Consider the following 18673-nt stretch of genomic DNA (forward strand, 5'->3'; position numbering starts at 1 on the left):
TAATGTTTGTAGAAGTGGCTACAAGATTATCAGCAAATGGTGTATCTATACCAGTTCCTACAATGGTTGTAATTTTGAAAGAGGAATCAACCATTCGAATTCGGTTATTGTCAGAATCAACAATAATTATATTCCTGTCAGGATTCAAAGAAACATGAACAGGAGAGCACAATCTGGTTGTTCTTGCATCAACTCCATCTGAATCATATCCACAAGAACCATTTCCAGCCACTAACACAACTTAATCATATTTTAAACTTTCAAACTTACCAGTTGAAATGACTCCAAAATTATCAATTTTTCTAATCTTGTGATTGTTAGTATCCGCAACAAACAAACTACCAGTTACATCATCAAAAAACACTCCTCGAGGAGAATTCATCTGTGAAGCAGTAGCCAAACCACCATCTCCATCACTTCCCTTCGTCATTTGTCCAGCAATTGTTGAAATGTATCCATATCTATCAATCTTTCTAATACGATGAAACACGTATTCTGCTACAAAGAGATCACCATCTTGATTGAATGTTAAATGACTAGGACCACCTAACAGAGCATTCACTGCTAAGGCACCATCACATTGTTTAGAACCACCAACCTTAGTAATATAGTAGGAAGGTTTTGTTGAGGCCTCAATTAGATGCAACAGATAAAATACAACATGTAACAATACCATATAACACAGTAATACTACGAGAGACTTCATTTTTTTTCTTCTTTTTGAATATTTCAATGAACACAAGTAGAGTTTAATAGCACTACTACCTTACCGTGAAAACTTTAGTGTGTTGTTAATTTACCATAAGGTGATATTAGCGGTTGTTTAGTCCTTAATTGGAAGTGAAATAAAATAGTCCAAATAAGCATGGAAATTTATCAGGTTCAAAAGTAGCGACCTCCAACCAAATTTGATTTGCTGTAGAAATATGAAATTTGCTTAATAAAGAACATACAAGTTCAAAAAATTCATTCTTCTACTCTAGGATTTTCAGATTTAAATCTTAATAAATTTAATTATTTTATATATTAATTGGATTTTTAAAATACAATCATTATTCATGTACATAATTATCAACATCTGGAAATTCAATACGATAAATAGATTCAATTGGAGCCCATAAATTTTCTTCAATTTCCAAATCTTGAACTAAACCTGATGAAATGTCATAAACCCAACCATGTACGTGAATTGGTTTACCTTTTGCCCATGCTTTTTGTATAATACTTGTTTTACAAATATTTAAAGTTTGTTCAATAACATTTAATTCAATCATACGTTGCCATCTTTTTTCTTCATCTTGAATTGAATCAACTTCTTGTTTATGTAATCTATAAACATCTTTAATATTTCTTAACCATTTATCAATTAAACCATGTGAAGTATTTTCTAATGCAGCTTTAACACCACCACATCTTGTATGTCCCATTACAATAATATGTTTAATTTCTAAAACTTCAACTGCATATTGTAAAACAGACATTAAATTTAAATCTGTATTTACAACAATATTTGCAACATTACGATGTATAAACATTTGACCTGGATCTATTTTTACAATACTTTCACATGATACTCTTGAATCTGAACATCCAATTAATAAAAATTTAGGTTTTTGTGTTTGTTTATGTTTTTTAAAATATTCAGAATCAATTCTAGTCTTTTCTCTAACATATTCTATATTATTCATTAATAATTTATCATAAATTTCAAATGATTGTAATTCTTCTTCATGATCTTTACAATGAAAACAATGTTGTGAATTTTCTAATGAATGTGGTACAAATACTACTTCTGTATTTCCATTCTCTTTTAATGTATGAAATGAAAATGATCTTCCAATACTTTGAATTGGACTTTGTGGTACAAGTGGTTCTGGTGTACCAAATGGATTAAATCCATTTATATTCATATTATTTTCATTATTTTCATTATTATTAGAATTATTCATTTCATTATTAGAATTATTCATTTCATTATTAGAATTATTATTATTAGAAGGTGTATTATTAGAATTATTATTATTATTATTATTAGAAGGTGTATTATTTAAATATTTTAAATTATTATTATTATTAGAAATATTATTATCAGGTGAATGACTATTTTTAGTATTATTAATAATATCATTTAAAATATTACTTGTATCAATAGAATTAGGTGATACATCATTAGAATTAATATTATTATAATTATTAGTATTAACTGATAAACGTTTTTCTTGTTTTTTCCATAAACCAATACCTCTCTTTGTTTGTTTCTTTTTATTTAAATGATTCATTGCTAATGATGTTGGTGATAATATATCATCTTCATCCATTGTTGTTATTGTAGTTGTAGTTGTTGGAGGTGTACTTGTTACATTATATATTGGTATATTATTATTATTATTAATTAATTGTTTACCAAATACAACAGTTGGAGAATAACGTTGAGTATTATTACTATGATTACATTCTGGTGTACAATAATGTTGTTGTTCTTGTTGTTGTTGATATACTTGGGGAATTGATGATACAGTATTAGTTGAAGAGGGATTTAATGTTTTAATAATTTCCGTATCAGTTGGAGGGTTGTCAATGTGGGACATAAAATTGGAATGTACGTTAAATAGAAAACAAGGCTTGTTTTAATATTGTTGTTTTTTTGTTGAATATTAAATTGAGAGGGAGATTTTAAAGAGTGAACAAGACCTATTATGTGAACATGGATGCGCCCTTTTGAAGATTCTTCAAATTTCGCTTTTTTGCTTTTGTTTCGAAAGCCTTAGTGAAGCCACAACACGTTGATTGGATGATGACACGACCTAACGGTCATGCAATGTTTCCTATCATCAAAAAATCTAACTTGACTACAATTCGGAAAGTCATTTGGTTACAAGAAGATTCACTGTAATTAATTCTAATAATGTTCACATGACTTTATTTGTGTGTTCTTTTGATCAACATTGCCTTACACAATTCAATTGAAGGTCAACATTTGTTAAATAATAATAATAATAATAATATTTGAACATTTGATAGAATATCATCTTAGAATTGTTTGATTATTGATGTACTTTATATCTCAATTTTCCCAAATATACAAACATCTAAGTATATTTTGATAATCATATTCTGAACTTTATCATCGTTATGAATGTAAAACAATATCATCCTTAATAAATGTGTTGATTATATCATTACACTCCTATAGTTTTTCTCTCTTTTTAAAAACCATTCTCACAAGTTTAAATTGACAACTAACAACACTGCTTAAGTTTATTCAATACCTTAAAATAACCATTTAAATATTTATTCTATTCTCTTCTAATAAAAAGATTAGAAGTTAATTAGAAACAGTGGTGTCTATCATTCAGTTTAAATTTAAAAAAAAAATATATTGTCTCATCACTCTCGCAACATTCAAGAGAGTATTATATTTTATCACTCTTCTATCATCAAATAGTAGTAGATTATTATTAGTAGTAAATTAAAACACATATTGTCATCATCACATTGTATAACAACAATAACAATAACATCATCATCACTAATAATAATAATAATAATAGGAAAAGGAATATAAATCTTTATGAAATTTAATAATTCCTATCAATTATTAAATAAACAAGAAGAGGAATTAGAATATATAGATAATAATTGTATAGGTTTAATAGAAGAACAAGAAGAAGAATATAATCATCATCAACATCAACATCATTATAAAAGAATGAATAATGATGAATCTATTTATATATTAAAAAATAAATCATCCTATCGAACATTAGATTCTATTAATTTAATTAATAATGATGATTTAATTAATAATAATTTAAATAATTTAAATAATAATTTAAATAGTTTTAATAATAACAATGAAATACCATTATATGATAATATAAAATTAAATTATAATAATTGTGAATTATAATAATAATAATTTAAATAATTTAAATTATGATAATAGAAATATATTTATAAAAATTAAAGATTATTTATTAAAAACAAATAAATATTATAGTAGAAGTATATTTTTACCAAATGGATTAACTTATCCTAAAAATCAAAAATATCCTAAAAATGAAATTAAAAATCGTAGATATAATTTATTTACATTTTTACCACTTGTTTTATTTGAACAATTTAAATTTTTTTTTAATTTATATTTTTTAATTGTTGCACTTTCACAAATAATTCCACAATTACAAGTTGGTTTTTTATTTACCTATGTTGCTCCTTTAGTTTTTGTTTTATCTGTTACTTTATTAAAAGAATTATATGATGATTTAAAAAGATATAAAAGAGATTTAGAATCAAATTCACAATTATATAATGTTTTAAATAATTTAAATAATAATAATAATTTAAATAATAATAATATAAATAATAATTTTATTAAAAAACCATCATCAAATATTCAAGTTGGAGATTTAATTCAAATAGAAAGTAATCAAAGAATACCAGCTGATTGTATTTTATTAAAAACAACAGAGAAATCAGGTGCATCTTTTATTAGAACAGATCAATTAGATGGTGAAACTGATCAAAAATTAAGACATGCTATTCCAACTACTCAAAAATTACATTTAAATCAATTAAGAAAAATTATTGCTAATTTATATATTGAAAAACCTAAAAAGGATATTTATGATTTTTTAGGTAATTTTACTTGTTATGATATTGATGGTAATGTTAAAATTGTTGAAAGTTTATCTTTAGAAAATACTTTATGGGCAAATACTGTTGTTGCTACTGGTACTATTATAGCTTTAGTTATTTATACAGGTGTATGTTTTTATTTTTAAATATTTAATTATATTTATTTTAATATTCATTTTAAATTTTTTAATTGTAATATTTAATTTTTAAATATATTTAAATATTTTAAAGAGAGAAACAAGAAGTTCATTAAATGCAAGTCAACCTAGATCCAAAGTAGGAAAATTAGATCAAGAATTAAATACAATTTCTAAATTTTTATTTATATTAATGGTAATAATAAGTATATTTATGGTAGCATTAAAACAATTTCAAGGATTATGGTATATTACTATATTTAGATTTATATTACTATTTTCATCAATTATACCAATTAGTTTAAGAGTTAATTTAGATATGGGTAAAACAGTTTATTCATTTTTTATTATGAAAGATAAAAAAATACCTGGTATTTAAGGTAATTTATTTTTATATATATTTATATTTAATTATATTTAATATTTTAATTTTAATTTATTTTTTATTTTTATTTTTTAATTTAATTTTAATAGAAATTACATTTAGGTAATATATCATATAATGAAGATGGATTTGAACAAGTTAAAGAACATGTAACAAATTGTTATATAAATAATTCTAATAATTCAAATGATAATCAAATTAAAGAATTTATTAAAGCACTTGCATTATGTCATAATGTTACACCTATCATACAATCTAATAATAATATGAATAATATGAATAATAGTATAGATGATAATTTAGATGATTTAAATAATATAAATAATAATATAAATATAGAAAGAGAATATCAAGGATCATCACCTGATGAAATAGCACTTGTTAAATTTGCAGAACAAAGTGGATTAATATTAGAAAATAGAACATTAACACAAATGACATTACGTAATCCAAATAATGAATTTGAAAATTATGAAATTTTAAATATATTTCCATTTACAAGTTCATCTAAACGTATGGGTATTATAATTAAAAGAAAATTTAATAATAATTTAAATAATAATAATAATATAAATAATAATATAAATAATATAAATAATATAAATAATATAAATGAAGAAATAATATATTATTGTAAAGGAGCAGATTCAATAATGAAAAAATTAATAAAAACATCACAATTAGAATGGTTAGATGAAGAAGCAGATAATATGGCAAGAGAAGGATTACGTACACTTGTATTTGGATATAAAAAATTAAGTAAAATAGAATATTTAGAATTTATAAATGAATATAAAAAAGCAACATCATTAATTAATGATAGAATTATAGAAATTGATAGAATTAAAAATAAATATTTAGATTCAGGTGATTTAAATATAATAGGAATATCAGGAGTTGAAGATTTATTACAAGAAAATGTACAACAATCTTTAGAACAATTAAGAAATGCTGGAATTAAAATTTGGATGTTAACTGGTGATAAAGTTGAAACTGCTATTTGTATTAGTAGATCTACTAAATTAGTTTCAAGAAATCAACAAATATTTCAAATCATTTCTTTAGATTTAAATAATATTAATAATTTATTAGATGAATTTAATCAATTAAATGATTTTAATCAATTTAATTTTAATTCAAATAATTCAAATAATAATTTTAATAATTCAAATAATTTTAATAATAATTTAAATTTAAATAATACAATTAATTGTGGATTAATTATAGATGGAGATACATTACAAATAGCATTAGATAAATTAGGAGATAAATTTATAAAAATAGCATGTAAAGCAACATCAGTTATTTGTTGTAGATGTTCACCAACACAAAAAGCTCAAGTAGTTTCACTTGTTAAAAAATTAACTAGAAAACAAACAGCAGCAATAGGAGATGGTGGTAATGATGTATCAATGATATTAAATGCTAATGTTGGTATTGGTATTGTTGGTAAAGAAGGTAAACATGCTTCATTAGCTGCTGATTTTTCAATTAATCAATTTTCATATTGTACTGATTTAATTTTATGGCATGGTAGAAATTCTTATAAGAGATCAGCTGCTTTATCTCAATTTATTATACATAGAGGTTTAATTATATCTGTTATACAAGCTATATTTAGTTCAATGTTTTATTTTTCTACTATTGCTATTTTTACTGGGTATGTTTTTTTTATTATTTATTTAATATTTACAATTTTTTTATTATTTATTTAATTTTATAATTTAATTTTATTATTTATTATTTTAATTTTATAATAGATGGCTACTTGTTGGATATGCAACATATTATACTAATTTTTCAGTATTTTCATTAATTTTAGACGAAGATGTTAAAAGAAGTACAGTTTATTTATTTCCAGAATTATATAAAGAATTACAAAAAGGAAGAGTTTTATCATTTAAAACATTTTTAATTTGGTGTTTAAAAGCAACCTATCAAGGTGGTATTATAATGATATTAGCAATATTTTTATTTGAAAATAATTTTTTAAGAATTCAAACAATTTCATTTACTGCTTTAATTTTAACAGAAGTTGTAATGGTTTCTATTGAAGTACATCGTAAATTTAATCCTTTAATTATTTTATCTGAAATTTTATCAATTTCTATTTATATTGGTTCAATGTTTTTATTACCTTCCTACTTTGATTTACCTTTTATTATGACTTTTGATTTTTGGTGGAAATCTATTGTCATTACCATTGCTTCAACTTCTGTTGTTGCCATTTTCAAGATTATTTATTCAAGAATTAATCCACCTGTTTGGTCAAAATTGAATTAATTATTTATTTAATATTTTTTATAATTTTACAATAAAATTTTATCTTCTATTATTTCCATATTGTTGTTGCTGATGTTGCTGATGATGAGAAGAAGAAGAAGCAGTACGTGATGAATTATTAGCAACCATTGGAACAGGAGGTGGAGGTTGTCTAGTACTACTGCTGCTGCTATTATTATTGATTGAATTTGGTAAATGTTGTTCACAAATGAGACATAACATTCTTACAATATCTAAAAATTCCTTTAAATAATTTACCAAATCAAATAAACGTGATTTAGATTGAAAAATAACTCTTGTATCACATTCAACTTCAATTTCAAAAGTAGATAATTTTGTAGATTCAATAATTTCACCATTCTTATGACAATTAAAAGATTCAACACTTGTTAAATCAATTCTACAAATACCAAAAGTGTATGAAATTCTTGATTTTCTTCTAATTTTCTTTGGTTTATCAACATTTAAATCTGGAAATCTATCAATTTTCTTTTCTCTTCTAAATGAAATTCTAAAATCATGAACTCTGTGTGGACATGAAAAATCAATATCACCATTTTCAAGTCTTGATTTTATCATTGCACGTATTGGTTTATCAGTTTCAGTATCAAATGTAACTCTAATATCACGATGATCTAATTCACCTTCTTCATTTCTAACATCATCTTCTGAAGGTGGTAAATAATATTCATAAAATTTATCAGTTTCATTACATCTACCATAGGTTATTATTGGTCCATTATATTGTTTCTTCTTTTTTAAATCTTGTAATGAACTATATCTTTCATTTAATAAATTATTTACATATTTAAATATTTCAGGTGGAATTCTTGATTGAAATTCACAATCTTTAGATCTATGAACTATTACTTCTGATAATAAATGACTTCCATTTGTTAATTGTGGTATCATTCTTTGTTTACGATCTTTAACTATTAAATATCCAACTTTACCTTCCAATTCTATATTATCAGTTTCAGAAAGTGAAAATATAAATTGTCCTAATTTTCTAATACTTTCATCATACATTAAATCATTTCCAAATAATGCATTAGCTGCACTTGTAAATGGACCATATATATTTAATACAGGTGGTAATGTTGTATTAATTGTTGTATTGGTTGTTGTTGTTGATGATGATGAGTTATTGTTATTAGTATTACTAGTATTATTATTATTATTGGATTGTACATTGGAGGCTTGATCAGAATTATTAGATTGATCCTTCTTTGATTTTTTAGGCTTTGGTTGTTTCTTAGGCTTCTTTTCCTTTGTTTGTTGTTCTTTAGATGAAGAAGTGCTGGTGTTGGTGTTGGTAATATTGGATGAAGCTAATGAATTTGCTATTGAAGGTTGTGGTGGTGGAGGTACATTCATCTTTGGAAGAGGTGGTGGAGGTTGTTTAGAATATTGTTGTTGAGTTGGCATAAATTGAGGTAAAGCAGGAGCAGTAGCACTTCTTAAATTGTTTTGTGGAATTTGTTTACTTGTTGGTGGAGGTGGAAATGAATGAATTTCTTCAGATTCCTCTTCTTCCTCTTCTTCCTCCTCTTCATCCTCATCTTGTTCTTCTCTTGTTCTTTTAAATTGTGTTGTTGTTGTTGTTGGTTGAGTATTGAATGGTAATGATCCAAATGCTGATGGTGCAAATCCACCTAATTTACCTGTTGCAGCAGATGTTGTTGAAGAAGGCATCAAGGCATTAGAATACATTGGTGGTGGAAATAGTGAAGCTCCATGAGGTGGTGGTAAACCACCAGGTGTTGAGCCTTGTTGAGATGTTGGTTGATATTTACTAGTAAATGAAGTGAGTGGTGGTATTGTACCTGGATAGAATAGATTTGGTTGTAGACTAGGATATTGTCCTCCTGATGATACTCCTGGTAAACCTGGTGGTGCTAAACCTCCATACAATTGATGATGAGGTGGTGGAGGTGGATTATTCATTTGTTATTATTATTGTTGTTGTTGTTGTATTTATAATAGTAGTAATGTAATATATATGATTGATCAATTGTTTTTATCCACAAAATTTAATGTAAATGATGACGAGTGTTGAATGATGATCAAGAGAACACAGTGTAAGATCCTCCTTGCTTTTTTTTGAAATTAAAATAAAATTAATTAGAAATTTTGATTTGTTTTTAGGTGGAATTCTTATCACATAATCAAAGCATTAATATTTGATTTCTATTCTATTTTACCTGCAATGATTCATAACCTCTTGTTTGTGTAGAATCTTAGTACTTTTTTTCAAAGGTTTGTTTCATTAATCTATTAATAATTTTAAGATTTTAAATAAGGCTAAAAAAAATGTCAGATGACAATTTATCAGTAGTGAGTGGTAATACTACTCTAATGATCGATGATGAAATACAAGATGAAACTTTAAAGAGTTTTCTTCAATGTAATTGTAAAACATGTTTAGAAATGTATCATAAATCATCATCTGATGATATTCATTCCATTCATTCTAAGGCTAATTTATCATCAATTCACAATCATCATCATCACGAAGCCTCACATAATCATCATCATCTTCACTGTGATGATTTATCTTCTCATCATTTCTCTCATCATCATCATTCCATTCTAGTAGATGATCAACAACACAAAAGTGATAGAGATATATTAAGTAATTTAGATGCGTTAACAGTGATGAGTGTTCATACTACACGTTCACATCCAATGTTTCCTTCTAATATTTATGATGATTGTTTGAGTGAACAAGATGATATTGAAGAGGGAAGAAGAAGTTTTCATAAATTGACTAATAATTTCAAATTCAATGATGATTTAGAATTTAATGATGATGAGGTGGATGATAAGAAAAAGCCTTTTTCAAAAAGTGAAAAAGAAACATTTGATGAATTTGATTCAGAGAAGAAACTAGACGAATCATTGAATACAACAAGGAGGAGAACTATTCAACATGTTGAAGATGATTTTATGAATATTGATAATGAAGAAGAAACAATTGAAAGAGTTGAAGAAGAAATGGAATTAATTATTGATGATAATATTGAGGAAGAAGAACCTGTGAAAGAGGAAGAAGAAATATGTTTAGAATTTGAAGATTTAAAAAGTGAATGTAGAAATGAAACTGTCCCAGAATTAGAGTTTGAGGAAGATGAAGAAATAAATAAGAAAGAATGTATTCAACAAGAAGGTCTACAATTCCAAGAAGATGAACTTGTGAATGATAACGTATCAACTGGACATGTTGAACAACATGATGAAATTGTAACTTATTTAGATGAAGAGGTGGAGTCTATTGTTGGTGAAGAGTGCAAACTAGCAAATAATTACGATGATGAAGAACAATTAAACGCTAGTGAATTAGATACGAAAGAGGAACAATTGATTGTACAATCTCCAATCATTGAAATAGATCAATATGAAGGTGATGAAATAGAAAATCAAACTCTCGTTGATACTAATCAAGATTTGATTGAGACTAATGTTCTAGAAACAGTTGTTCAAGATAGGATGGAAGATGACGACATTTCCATTGAGATTTCCATTGAAGATTTTCCTGAAATAATTCAACCAATCCAAGATTGTGAAGAAATAATATTGGAAAATAATCAATTTAAAGAGAAGAGTGAAATTATTGAGTGTTTCATTAATGGATATTTAGAAAGAAGAAGATTCAATGCTAACAGGGAACTGCTAAATAATATTCAAGCAAGATGGAGACAAAATTCAGTGAAAATGGAAATGAACAAGGTCGTCGAAATGTTTAAAATTATCCAGACATTAGTTCAATCTGCTTTTATTAGAAAAGACATGTTTAAATTGAAAAATACGATTGAGCCAATGAAAACCATTTGTAAAGGAACCTCTGTAAGAAATGATATGAAGAACAAGTTTGAAATGATTGAAACAATTCAAAGCTTACTAAGAGGAGAGATTTATAGAAAATATTTGCAAAATGAAAAGAATAATCAAATGATAACAGATGATTTCTGTTACTCACCAAACACAATGTTTGATAATATTCCATCATCTCCTGTACAATTAGAAAAGATTGAACATACAAAAAGAACTGCCATTCAAGTGAGTGAGAGGAATTCAGATGATGAAAGAGTGAAATTCTTTCCACCTCCACTTCCAAAACCATTCAGACTTTCATCTAAGGAAAATCCACTCAAAAAACCAAAGAAAGAGCCAAAAATTGAAAAGGAGCTAGTAATTTATAATTCTAAACCAATTCAAAACTATGGGAAGATTTCAATGATTAGACATGAAATTAAGAGAAAGAATGATGAATTTTATTTTGATCAAATTGAGGAAACACGAGATGAAGAAGCTAAACAATTGAATACAAATGAAGAAGAGGAAGAACCAATTATAGTTATTCAACCCAAGAAGAAAATGAAAATGTCCAAACCTTCACAATCCTCAACCCCAATATTTAAAAGATTGGATTTAACTGATGATGAAATTGATCAGTTAATATTACAAAAAGACAAACTCTTTAAATTGGAAGGAGAAACCAAGATTTTAAAAGAAAAAGAAGAGTAAGTTTTACAATATTTGAAATATTACAACCTTTGTATTTTAATATTTCTCTAGAGAATTGAAGGAAATGAACAAGACTAAAATTGATAAATTCCATGAATATAACAAGATTAAAGATTTGGGACAATTTCTAGTAGAAAAATTATCAACCATTGAAAATAGAACCATTTCACAAATATATGAAGATTATTCTCTTAATGAAAATGATTAAAATTACATATTTAATTTCTTTAACATATTTTGTTTTGCTCTTTCCTTAATTGATAAAGCTCTATTTGTTACATTTGAAGAATTAGAATTGACATTTGAATTGATTGTAATATTTGTTGCTTGTGTTGTTGGTGTTGAATTAAAAAAGCTTGTATTAATTTGTGATAAATTCATTGAAATGTTTGAAATATTTGATTGATTCAATGAATGTGGAATTGCAGAAATATTCAATGTTGAATTATTATTATTATAATTATTTTTAGTATTATTATTACTAGAATTAGATGATGAACTTGAAGTTGTACTCAATGTGGGTGAAACTTGTTGATTGGATGAATTATTATTAGAGTTAATACCATTATTTTGAGGAGTTGTAATTAATTCTTTTGGTGGTGTAATACTTTGTTTACAAGGTGGTGTTGGTGGTGCAGTATTTGAATCAATTAATACCTGTAATTTTTGTAAAGTAATTGTTGATGCTTTTTCCATTAATGAAGGTAATTCAACTTTAACTGTTTCAATTGGTGGAGAGGATAATTCTTCATCATCTTCTTTATTCAATAATAAATTATTAAATGTATTACTATTTGTATTAATGATAGCATTATTGATATTTATAGTATTCTTTTTCTGTTGTGATAAAATAGATTGATAATTTGATAAAAATGAATCTTCTTGATTTAAATCAAATTTATCTTGTTCTAATTGTAATGCTCTTGATTGTTGTCTATTTCTGACTTGTCGTTCAAAATTTTTAACTTCCATTAATTTTAATGAGTTTTTATCCTTTTCAAGACTTTTAGAAATATTTTCAAATAAATTTGAAGAAATTGAATGTGTTAAATGTTGAACAACAACATCCTCATTATCATCACGTATTGGATTTAAATCTTGTTGTTGATATGATTTACTACTATTAGGTGAAGGTATAGTTGGACAACTATCACTTCTTTTACTTCTTGCTTTTGCAAAATTAGCTAAATTCTTTAGTATTGCTGGATCATTATATATTGTTGTTGTTGTTGTAGTTGGAGTAGTGGAAGTGATAGTTGTTGATTGATTGGTTAGAGTTGATATTGTAGTATTATTACTATTATTGGATGTAATGTTATTATTAGAATTGTTATTATTGATCAATGTATTATTTGTAATGGTAGTATTACTAAATGTTGGAATATTAGTTTTATGTGTTTTTAAATGTTCAATAATATAACTATGTTTCTTTAATAATTCTTCTGCTGATTTTAATTTTTCATCATTTACATTTTTATCATTGTTATTAATTATATTATTTGTAATATTATTATTTGTATTATTATTATTAGATTGTAAAGATAATTCAAAACTATTATTAATAGATGTATTACCATTTATAGAATGTTTATCATCTTCTATTAAAGGAGATGCTAAAGTAGTTGCACCATTAATAAACCAAACATTTGAACATTTATCTAAAATTTCTTCAAAAATTAAATTTTCTTCATCAAGTGATTTAATTGGATTTCCTCTAAAATCTATATTTGTTAATAATTCCAATTCTAGAACTTGTTTCATATCTTGAAATGTTTCAATTTCATTTTTTTGTATATTTAAAATTTGTAAACTAAATTTTAATGGTAAAATTCCTTCAATTTTTTTAAGTTTATTATTACTTAAATCTAATACTTTAATATTACCATATATAGGAATTGAATAATTATTTATATTTGAAATTGAATTATTTTTTAATATTAAAAATTCTAAATTTGGAAATAATCTAACAATATTAAATAAACTTAATTTTGTTAAATTATTATTACTTAAATTTAAATATTGTAAAAATTGAATTGGATTATTTAATTTTCTGATTGTATCTTCAATTCTATTTATATTATTATTTTCTAAATATAAATGACTAATTGAGGTAATTTTTTTTAATACAATATAATTTCTTAATTGTTCATTTAATAATTGAAAACATAATATTATTTCATTTGTATTTAAATCTGTTTTAAATAATGAACTTTGATCATCATTATCAAGTATTATATTATTTAAATATAATGTTGTTGAATTTGTTGATGAATTGTTATTAATAGTTGGAGTAGGAGTAGAAGAATTGTTATGAGTATTAATTGAGGCACTTGATGATATATTAGTATTATTAGATGAATTATTGGATAAAGTACGATTATGATGGTTACTAGTATTAAAAGTTGAAATATTTGATGATGATAAGGAATGAGGAAGGCTTGAAGATGATGCTGATTGAAGAAGAGATGAGAAGGATGGTGTTATGTTTCCATTATTATTATTATTCAAAATAGATGAAATGGTTGTTGTAGGATAGGGAATTGAATGTGTTGTGTATCCTCTTGATGATGAGGCTGAATTGGGACGACTTCTCATGATGATGATGATGAATTTATTAAGAGATTAAATATAAGGCTTTTTTTTGAATGATAAGGTATTTCAATTTTGGCGCCAAAAATATACAGGTTGTTATCTTCTTAGTAAAATTTCACTTTGTGATATTGGAATGAGATGATTTTGTAAAAACACTCCAATCAATTCTCACCTATCTCTCAACTGATTAGTGAAAAAGTTGATAAATCGTGGCTAGTCCAATAGAAATTTAAGGCGCCAAAATTCAAAAACTATCCGTTAAATATTTTCCCACCATCACAAACACTGAAAAAGAACAAAGAAAAAAAATGATGCAATCAACATCAAATCTTCCGAAGGCTTCATCAATTCCTCCTATGGAAGCCGTTGTTGCAGTTTTATTAAATTCCAATGGTATTGGTTTAAATGGTAATTTACCATGGTTACAAGATGGTTTAACCGAAGATATGAAACATTTTGTATCTGTCACTTGTTCATCAGAGCCTTTAAAATTTATTTCACCTTCAATGTATAAACAATCATCATCATCATCACCTATAACAAGTGATAATACAAATGATAATACTACTACAATTAATGATCAATTAATGAATGCTGTTATTATGGGTAGAAAAACATGGGAATCAATTCCATCAAAATTTAAACCACTCTCAAAGAATAGACATGCTATTATATTATCTAGTAAAGTAAATGATGATGATCAATTAATGATGGAAAGAACAACATTTGTTAAAAATGTTGATGAATTATTTGAATTATTACAAAATCAAAAGTTTAATCGTATATTTATAGCAGGTGGTACAAGTATTTATAAATTATTATTACCATATACAGCAGTTATTCATTATACAAATATAATTGAACAAAAAGGAGTAAATATTCAAGTAGATACAAGATTTCCAATTAGATTATTACCATCAAGTGATTATAGAAATGTACCAATTAATTCTAATCAATTTATTGCAGTTGATAAATCTGATAAAATTTTACCTAAAAATAATGAAAGAATTTCACATTATGAATTTATTACATTTGAAAGAAGACATGAAGAATTTCAATATTTAGATATTATTAAAGAATTAATATTATCAGATATAAATGTACGTGAAGAAAGAACAGGTGTTGGTACAGTTTCTAAATTTGGATATCAAATGAAATATTCATTGAGAAATAATGTATTTCCATTATTAACAACTAAAAGAGTATTTTGGAAAGGTGTTGCTAAAGAATTATTTTGGTTCATTTCTGGAAGTACAAATGCTAAAATTTTATCTGAACAAGATATTCATATTTGGGATGGAAATGGATCGAGAGAATATTTAGATTCATTGGGATTTGAGAATCGTGAAGAGATGGATTTGGGTCCTGTTTATGGTTTTCAATGGAGACATTGGGGTAGTTCATATGAAAATATGCATACAGATTATACAAATAAGGGAGTTGATCAATTGAAGAAATGTATTGAAACTTTAAAGAATAATCCAACTAATAGACGTATTATATTATCTGCATGGAATGTATCAGATTTACCTAATATGGCATTACCACCTTGTCATTTAATGTGTCAATTTTGGGTAGATACAGATACTAATGAATTAAGTTGTCAAATGTATCAAAGATCATGTGATATGGGATTAGGTGTTCCATTTAATATTGCATCATATGCTTTATTAACAAGATTAATGGCACAAGTTTGTAATTTAAAACCTGGTGATTTTATTCATACATTGGGTGATACACATGTTTATAAGAATCATATTGAACCTTTGAAAAAACAAATTGAAAGAGATCCAAAACATTTCCCTCTTTTATTACTTGATCCTTCCATTACTAATATTGATGATTTTAAATTTGAACATTTAACTTTACAAAATTATGAACCACATGCTACTATTAAAATGGAAATGGCTGTTTAGATTTTTAATAATATTTAGAATTATTTAAGAGTTGGTATGAATGAATCATTTAATTCATTAATTTGAATTTAACTGTTTCCACTCTTTACTTGTACAAAATTATATCAAAAATAAATAATTAATCGTTTTTAAAAGAGTTTATTCCAATAAATAGTAGAAAAAATGCCACAACAAACAAATATAATGGAAGATGATGACCATCAGCAACATGAACAACATCGGAATGAAACAACAATAACTAATCAACAACAATATGCTTTTGTAAATAATTGTACCATACAACCAACATCACCAATGTACATGTTTGAAATATTATTACGATCCATACGAGATTCTAAAACTTGTAAGTAGTTGTATCTAATGTTCATCATCCAATATATTAAATTGATATATTTATTATAATAATTTATTAAAGTAAATGATGACATGTTAAAAGAATTAGCTAATTTATTTCCATCAACAACACTTGTTCATGCATTAGAATTAATTGATAAAGAAAAAGTAGTGAAATATGTTGCCAAACCATCGGGTAGAGTTTTATTTGGAGTTGAACCATCACATCATGGAAGAGGATCAATTAAATTGAAAAAAACATACAAATGTATTTCCAATAATTATTGTACATGTCATTCATTTGCATTTGCAGTTTTAACAAGAAAAGAATCAAGATATTGTAAACATTTACTTGCTGTTATATTAGCAGAAGCATTAGTTGCATTTAAAACTGTAACTGTTAAAGATAGTGAAATGGGTTTATTATTATTAGATGAAGATTAAAATTGAGCTTGTTTAATACTTTTGTAAAGTATTATAATTCCATTCATTACAAAATATTGTACAAGTTTTTTAAATAGACAAATAGCCTTGATTATTTCTCGATTAAATTTCAATTTTAAATAATTTAAATGTTCAGTAATAATTTCTTCATCTTTTCTAATACAATATTCCTTTTTAGAAATTAAATTTAAAATATTTAAATCTTTACAAAGTAAATTAAATAAAATTTGATCTATTTTATCATATTCAAATGATTGATATTCAAGTAATTCTATTGAATTATAAATATGATTACAAATTTTAACAATTAAAACTTGTCTTGTATTTTCACTATTTTCATTCATCCAATAATTTTTAAATTCCTTTTTAAATTCTTTATCTTTAAATGTTTCTTTTAATATTTTTAATCCTCTATCAAGTCTTTCTTGTAATTGTTGAATTTCTTTATCAAAATCTTCATGTTTTGTTATTTGATTATATTCACATATATATTTATAAAATTGTACAAGTATTGGATCTATTATTATTGTTGTTGGTGTTGGTATTGGTGATGATGAAGGTATGGATGATGATGTATTACTAGTGTTGTTATTATTATTATTATTTGTAATGTTGTTGATGTTATTTTGAATGGGTTGAATATTATTATTTGATAATGTTGGAATTTTGTTGTTGCTCGGATTGTTATTATTATTATTATTATTATGTAATATTGATAAATTATTATTTATCGATGATGTTCTTGTTGATGAATTGTTGGGCAGTAAAGACTTGAGTAATGTTGACATTTTTTCTATTGAATAATTCATTCTTCGTTCCACCAGCAATAAATCAACAAATACTACATTGGCAATAATATGAATGATAATTGTTTTTAATGAATGTGAAGCGGTCTTGACCGAGTGGGGGATCCTCTAGGTGATTGACTAGAAATCAATTGGGGCGACCCGCACAGGTTCGAATCCTGTAGACCGCGAATTTTTAAATATCACAATTTTAAACGAGATAAGAAAAAAAGATACTTGGTGTCTTTGATAGCTAATGTCTTTTAAAAACAAAATGAATGCCAATTATCTGCTCCCTATACCATTAATTTTGATTGGAATTTATTTTCCTCTTCGTAAATTGATGAGTTTTTTAGCCTTCCATCCACCTCCAACAACCAAACAAGAATATAGTATTTTCAATGTGTTGAGGAGGGGAGATCTTCATGTTCCGTATTATTATTTAAAATCAACAAGTAATACCAAAAAGACAATCATGTTAGCCCACGGTAATGGTACCAATATTGTACAAATGGTAAGTAAATGAAGTAGGATAACATGATGATCATCATGATAACAAATTAATATTAGAAATATTTTGCTGACTTTTTGCATAAAAGTTTGAATGGTAAGTTTGTTCTAGCCTAGGCTAGG

General features: G+C 25.2%; 7 protein-coding genes and 1 non-coding gene across 8 annotated transcripts in view; 5 read left to right on the top strand and 3 right to left on the bottom strand.

The window, feature by feature from the left end:
• NAEGRDRAFT_82303 (uncharacterized protein) overlaps positions 1-1106 on the bottom strand; it is a gene marked incomplete at its 3' end in the record, with an annotated part of 9280 nt that extends 8174 nt beyond the window's left edge. Inside the window, exon 1 of the mRNA XM_002668786.1 lies at positions 271-1106. Coding sequence (XP_002668832.1) covers positions 271-706 — 436 coding nt within the window. The 5' untranslated portion in view covers positions 707-1106. The remainder of the gene's footprint in view (positions 1-270) is intronic.
• Positions 1107-1828: 722 nt separating this feature from the next.
• On the top strand, positions 1829-7570 carry NAEGRDRAFT_83357 (uncharacterized protein; the record flags this gene model as incomplete). Its single annotated transcript, XM_002668780.1, has 9 exons — positions 1829-1878; positions 4079-4313; positions 4473-4766; positions 4870-5146; positions 5263-5445; positions 5500-5679; positions 5779-6168; positions 6388-6820; positions 6921-7570. The coding sequence occupies 9 exons, from the start codon at positions 1829-1831 to the stop codon at positions 7441-7443; spliced, it is 2565 nt and encodes an 854-aa protein (XP_002668826.1). The 3' UTR covers positions 7444-7570.
• On the bottom strand, positions 7483-9390 carry NAEGRDRAFT_54582 (uncharacterized protein; the record flags this gene model as incomplete). The annotated part of the gene is made up of 1 exon (XM_002668787.1): positions 7483-9390. The coding sequence occupies one exon, from the start codon at positions 9388-9390 to the stop codon at positions 7483-7485; it is 1908 nt and encodes a 635-aa protein (XP_002668833.1).
• Positions 9391-9756: 366 nt separating this feature from the next.
• Positions 9757-11970, top strand: NAEGRDRAFT_76249 (uncharacterized protein; the record flags this gene model as incomplete). Its single annotated transcript, XM_002668781.1, has 1 exon — positions 9757-11970. One exon carries the CDS (start codon positions 9757-9759, stop codon positions 11968-11970), a length of 2214 nt encoding a protein of 737 aa, XP_002668827.1.
• A 210-nt stretch (positions 11971-12180) lies between these two features.
• On the bottom strand, positions 12181-13731 carry NAEGRDRAFT_76250 (uncharacterized protein; the record flags this gene model as incomplete). The annotated part of the gene is made up of 1 exon (XM_002668788.1): positions 12181-13731. One exon carries the CDS (start codon positions 13729-13731, stop codon positions 12181-12183), a length of 1551 nt encoding a protein of 516 aa, XP_002668834.1.
• A 1139-nt stretch (positions 13732-14870) lies between these two features.
• NAEGRDRAFT_76251 (uncharacterized protein) lies at positions 14871-16478 on the top strand (the record flags this gene model as incomplete). The annotated part of the gene is made up of 1 exon (XM_002668782.1): positions 14871-16478. The coding sequence occupies one exon, from the start codon at positions 14871-14873 to the stop codon at positions 16476-16478; it is 1608 nt and encodes a 535-aa protein (XP_002668828.1).
• A 162-nt stretch (positions 16479-16640) lies between these two features.
• Positions 16641-17255, top strand: NAEGRDRAFT_76252 (uncharacterized protein; the record flags this gene model as incomplete). Its single annotated transcript, XM_002668783.1, has 2 exons — positions 16641-16821; positions 16894-17255. 2 exons carry the CDS (start codon positions 16641-16643, stop codon positions 17253-17255), a joined length of 543 nt encoding a protein of 180 aa, XP_002668829.1.
• An 888-nt stretch (positions 17256-18143) lies between these two features.
• NAEGRDRAFT_t847 lies at positions 18144-18231 on the top strand. The gene has a single exon. It is a non-coding gene; the product is annotated as a tRNA-Ser (tRNA).
• The last annotated feature ends 442 nt before the right edge of the window (positions 18232-18673 follow it).

Source organism: Naegleria gruberi, assembly GCF_000004985.1.
Source record: "Naegleria gruberi genomic scaffold NAEGRscaffold_102, whole genome shotgun sequence".
NCBI classification, from domain to species: Eukaryota; Heterolobosea; class Eutetramitea; order Acrasida; family Naegleriidae; genus Naegleria; species Naegleria gruberi.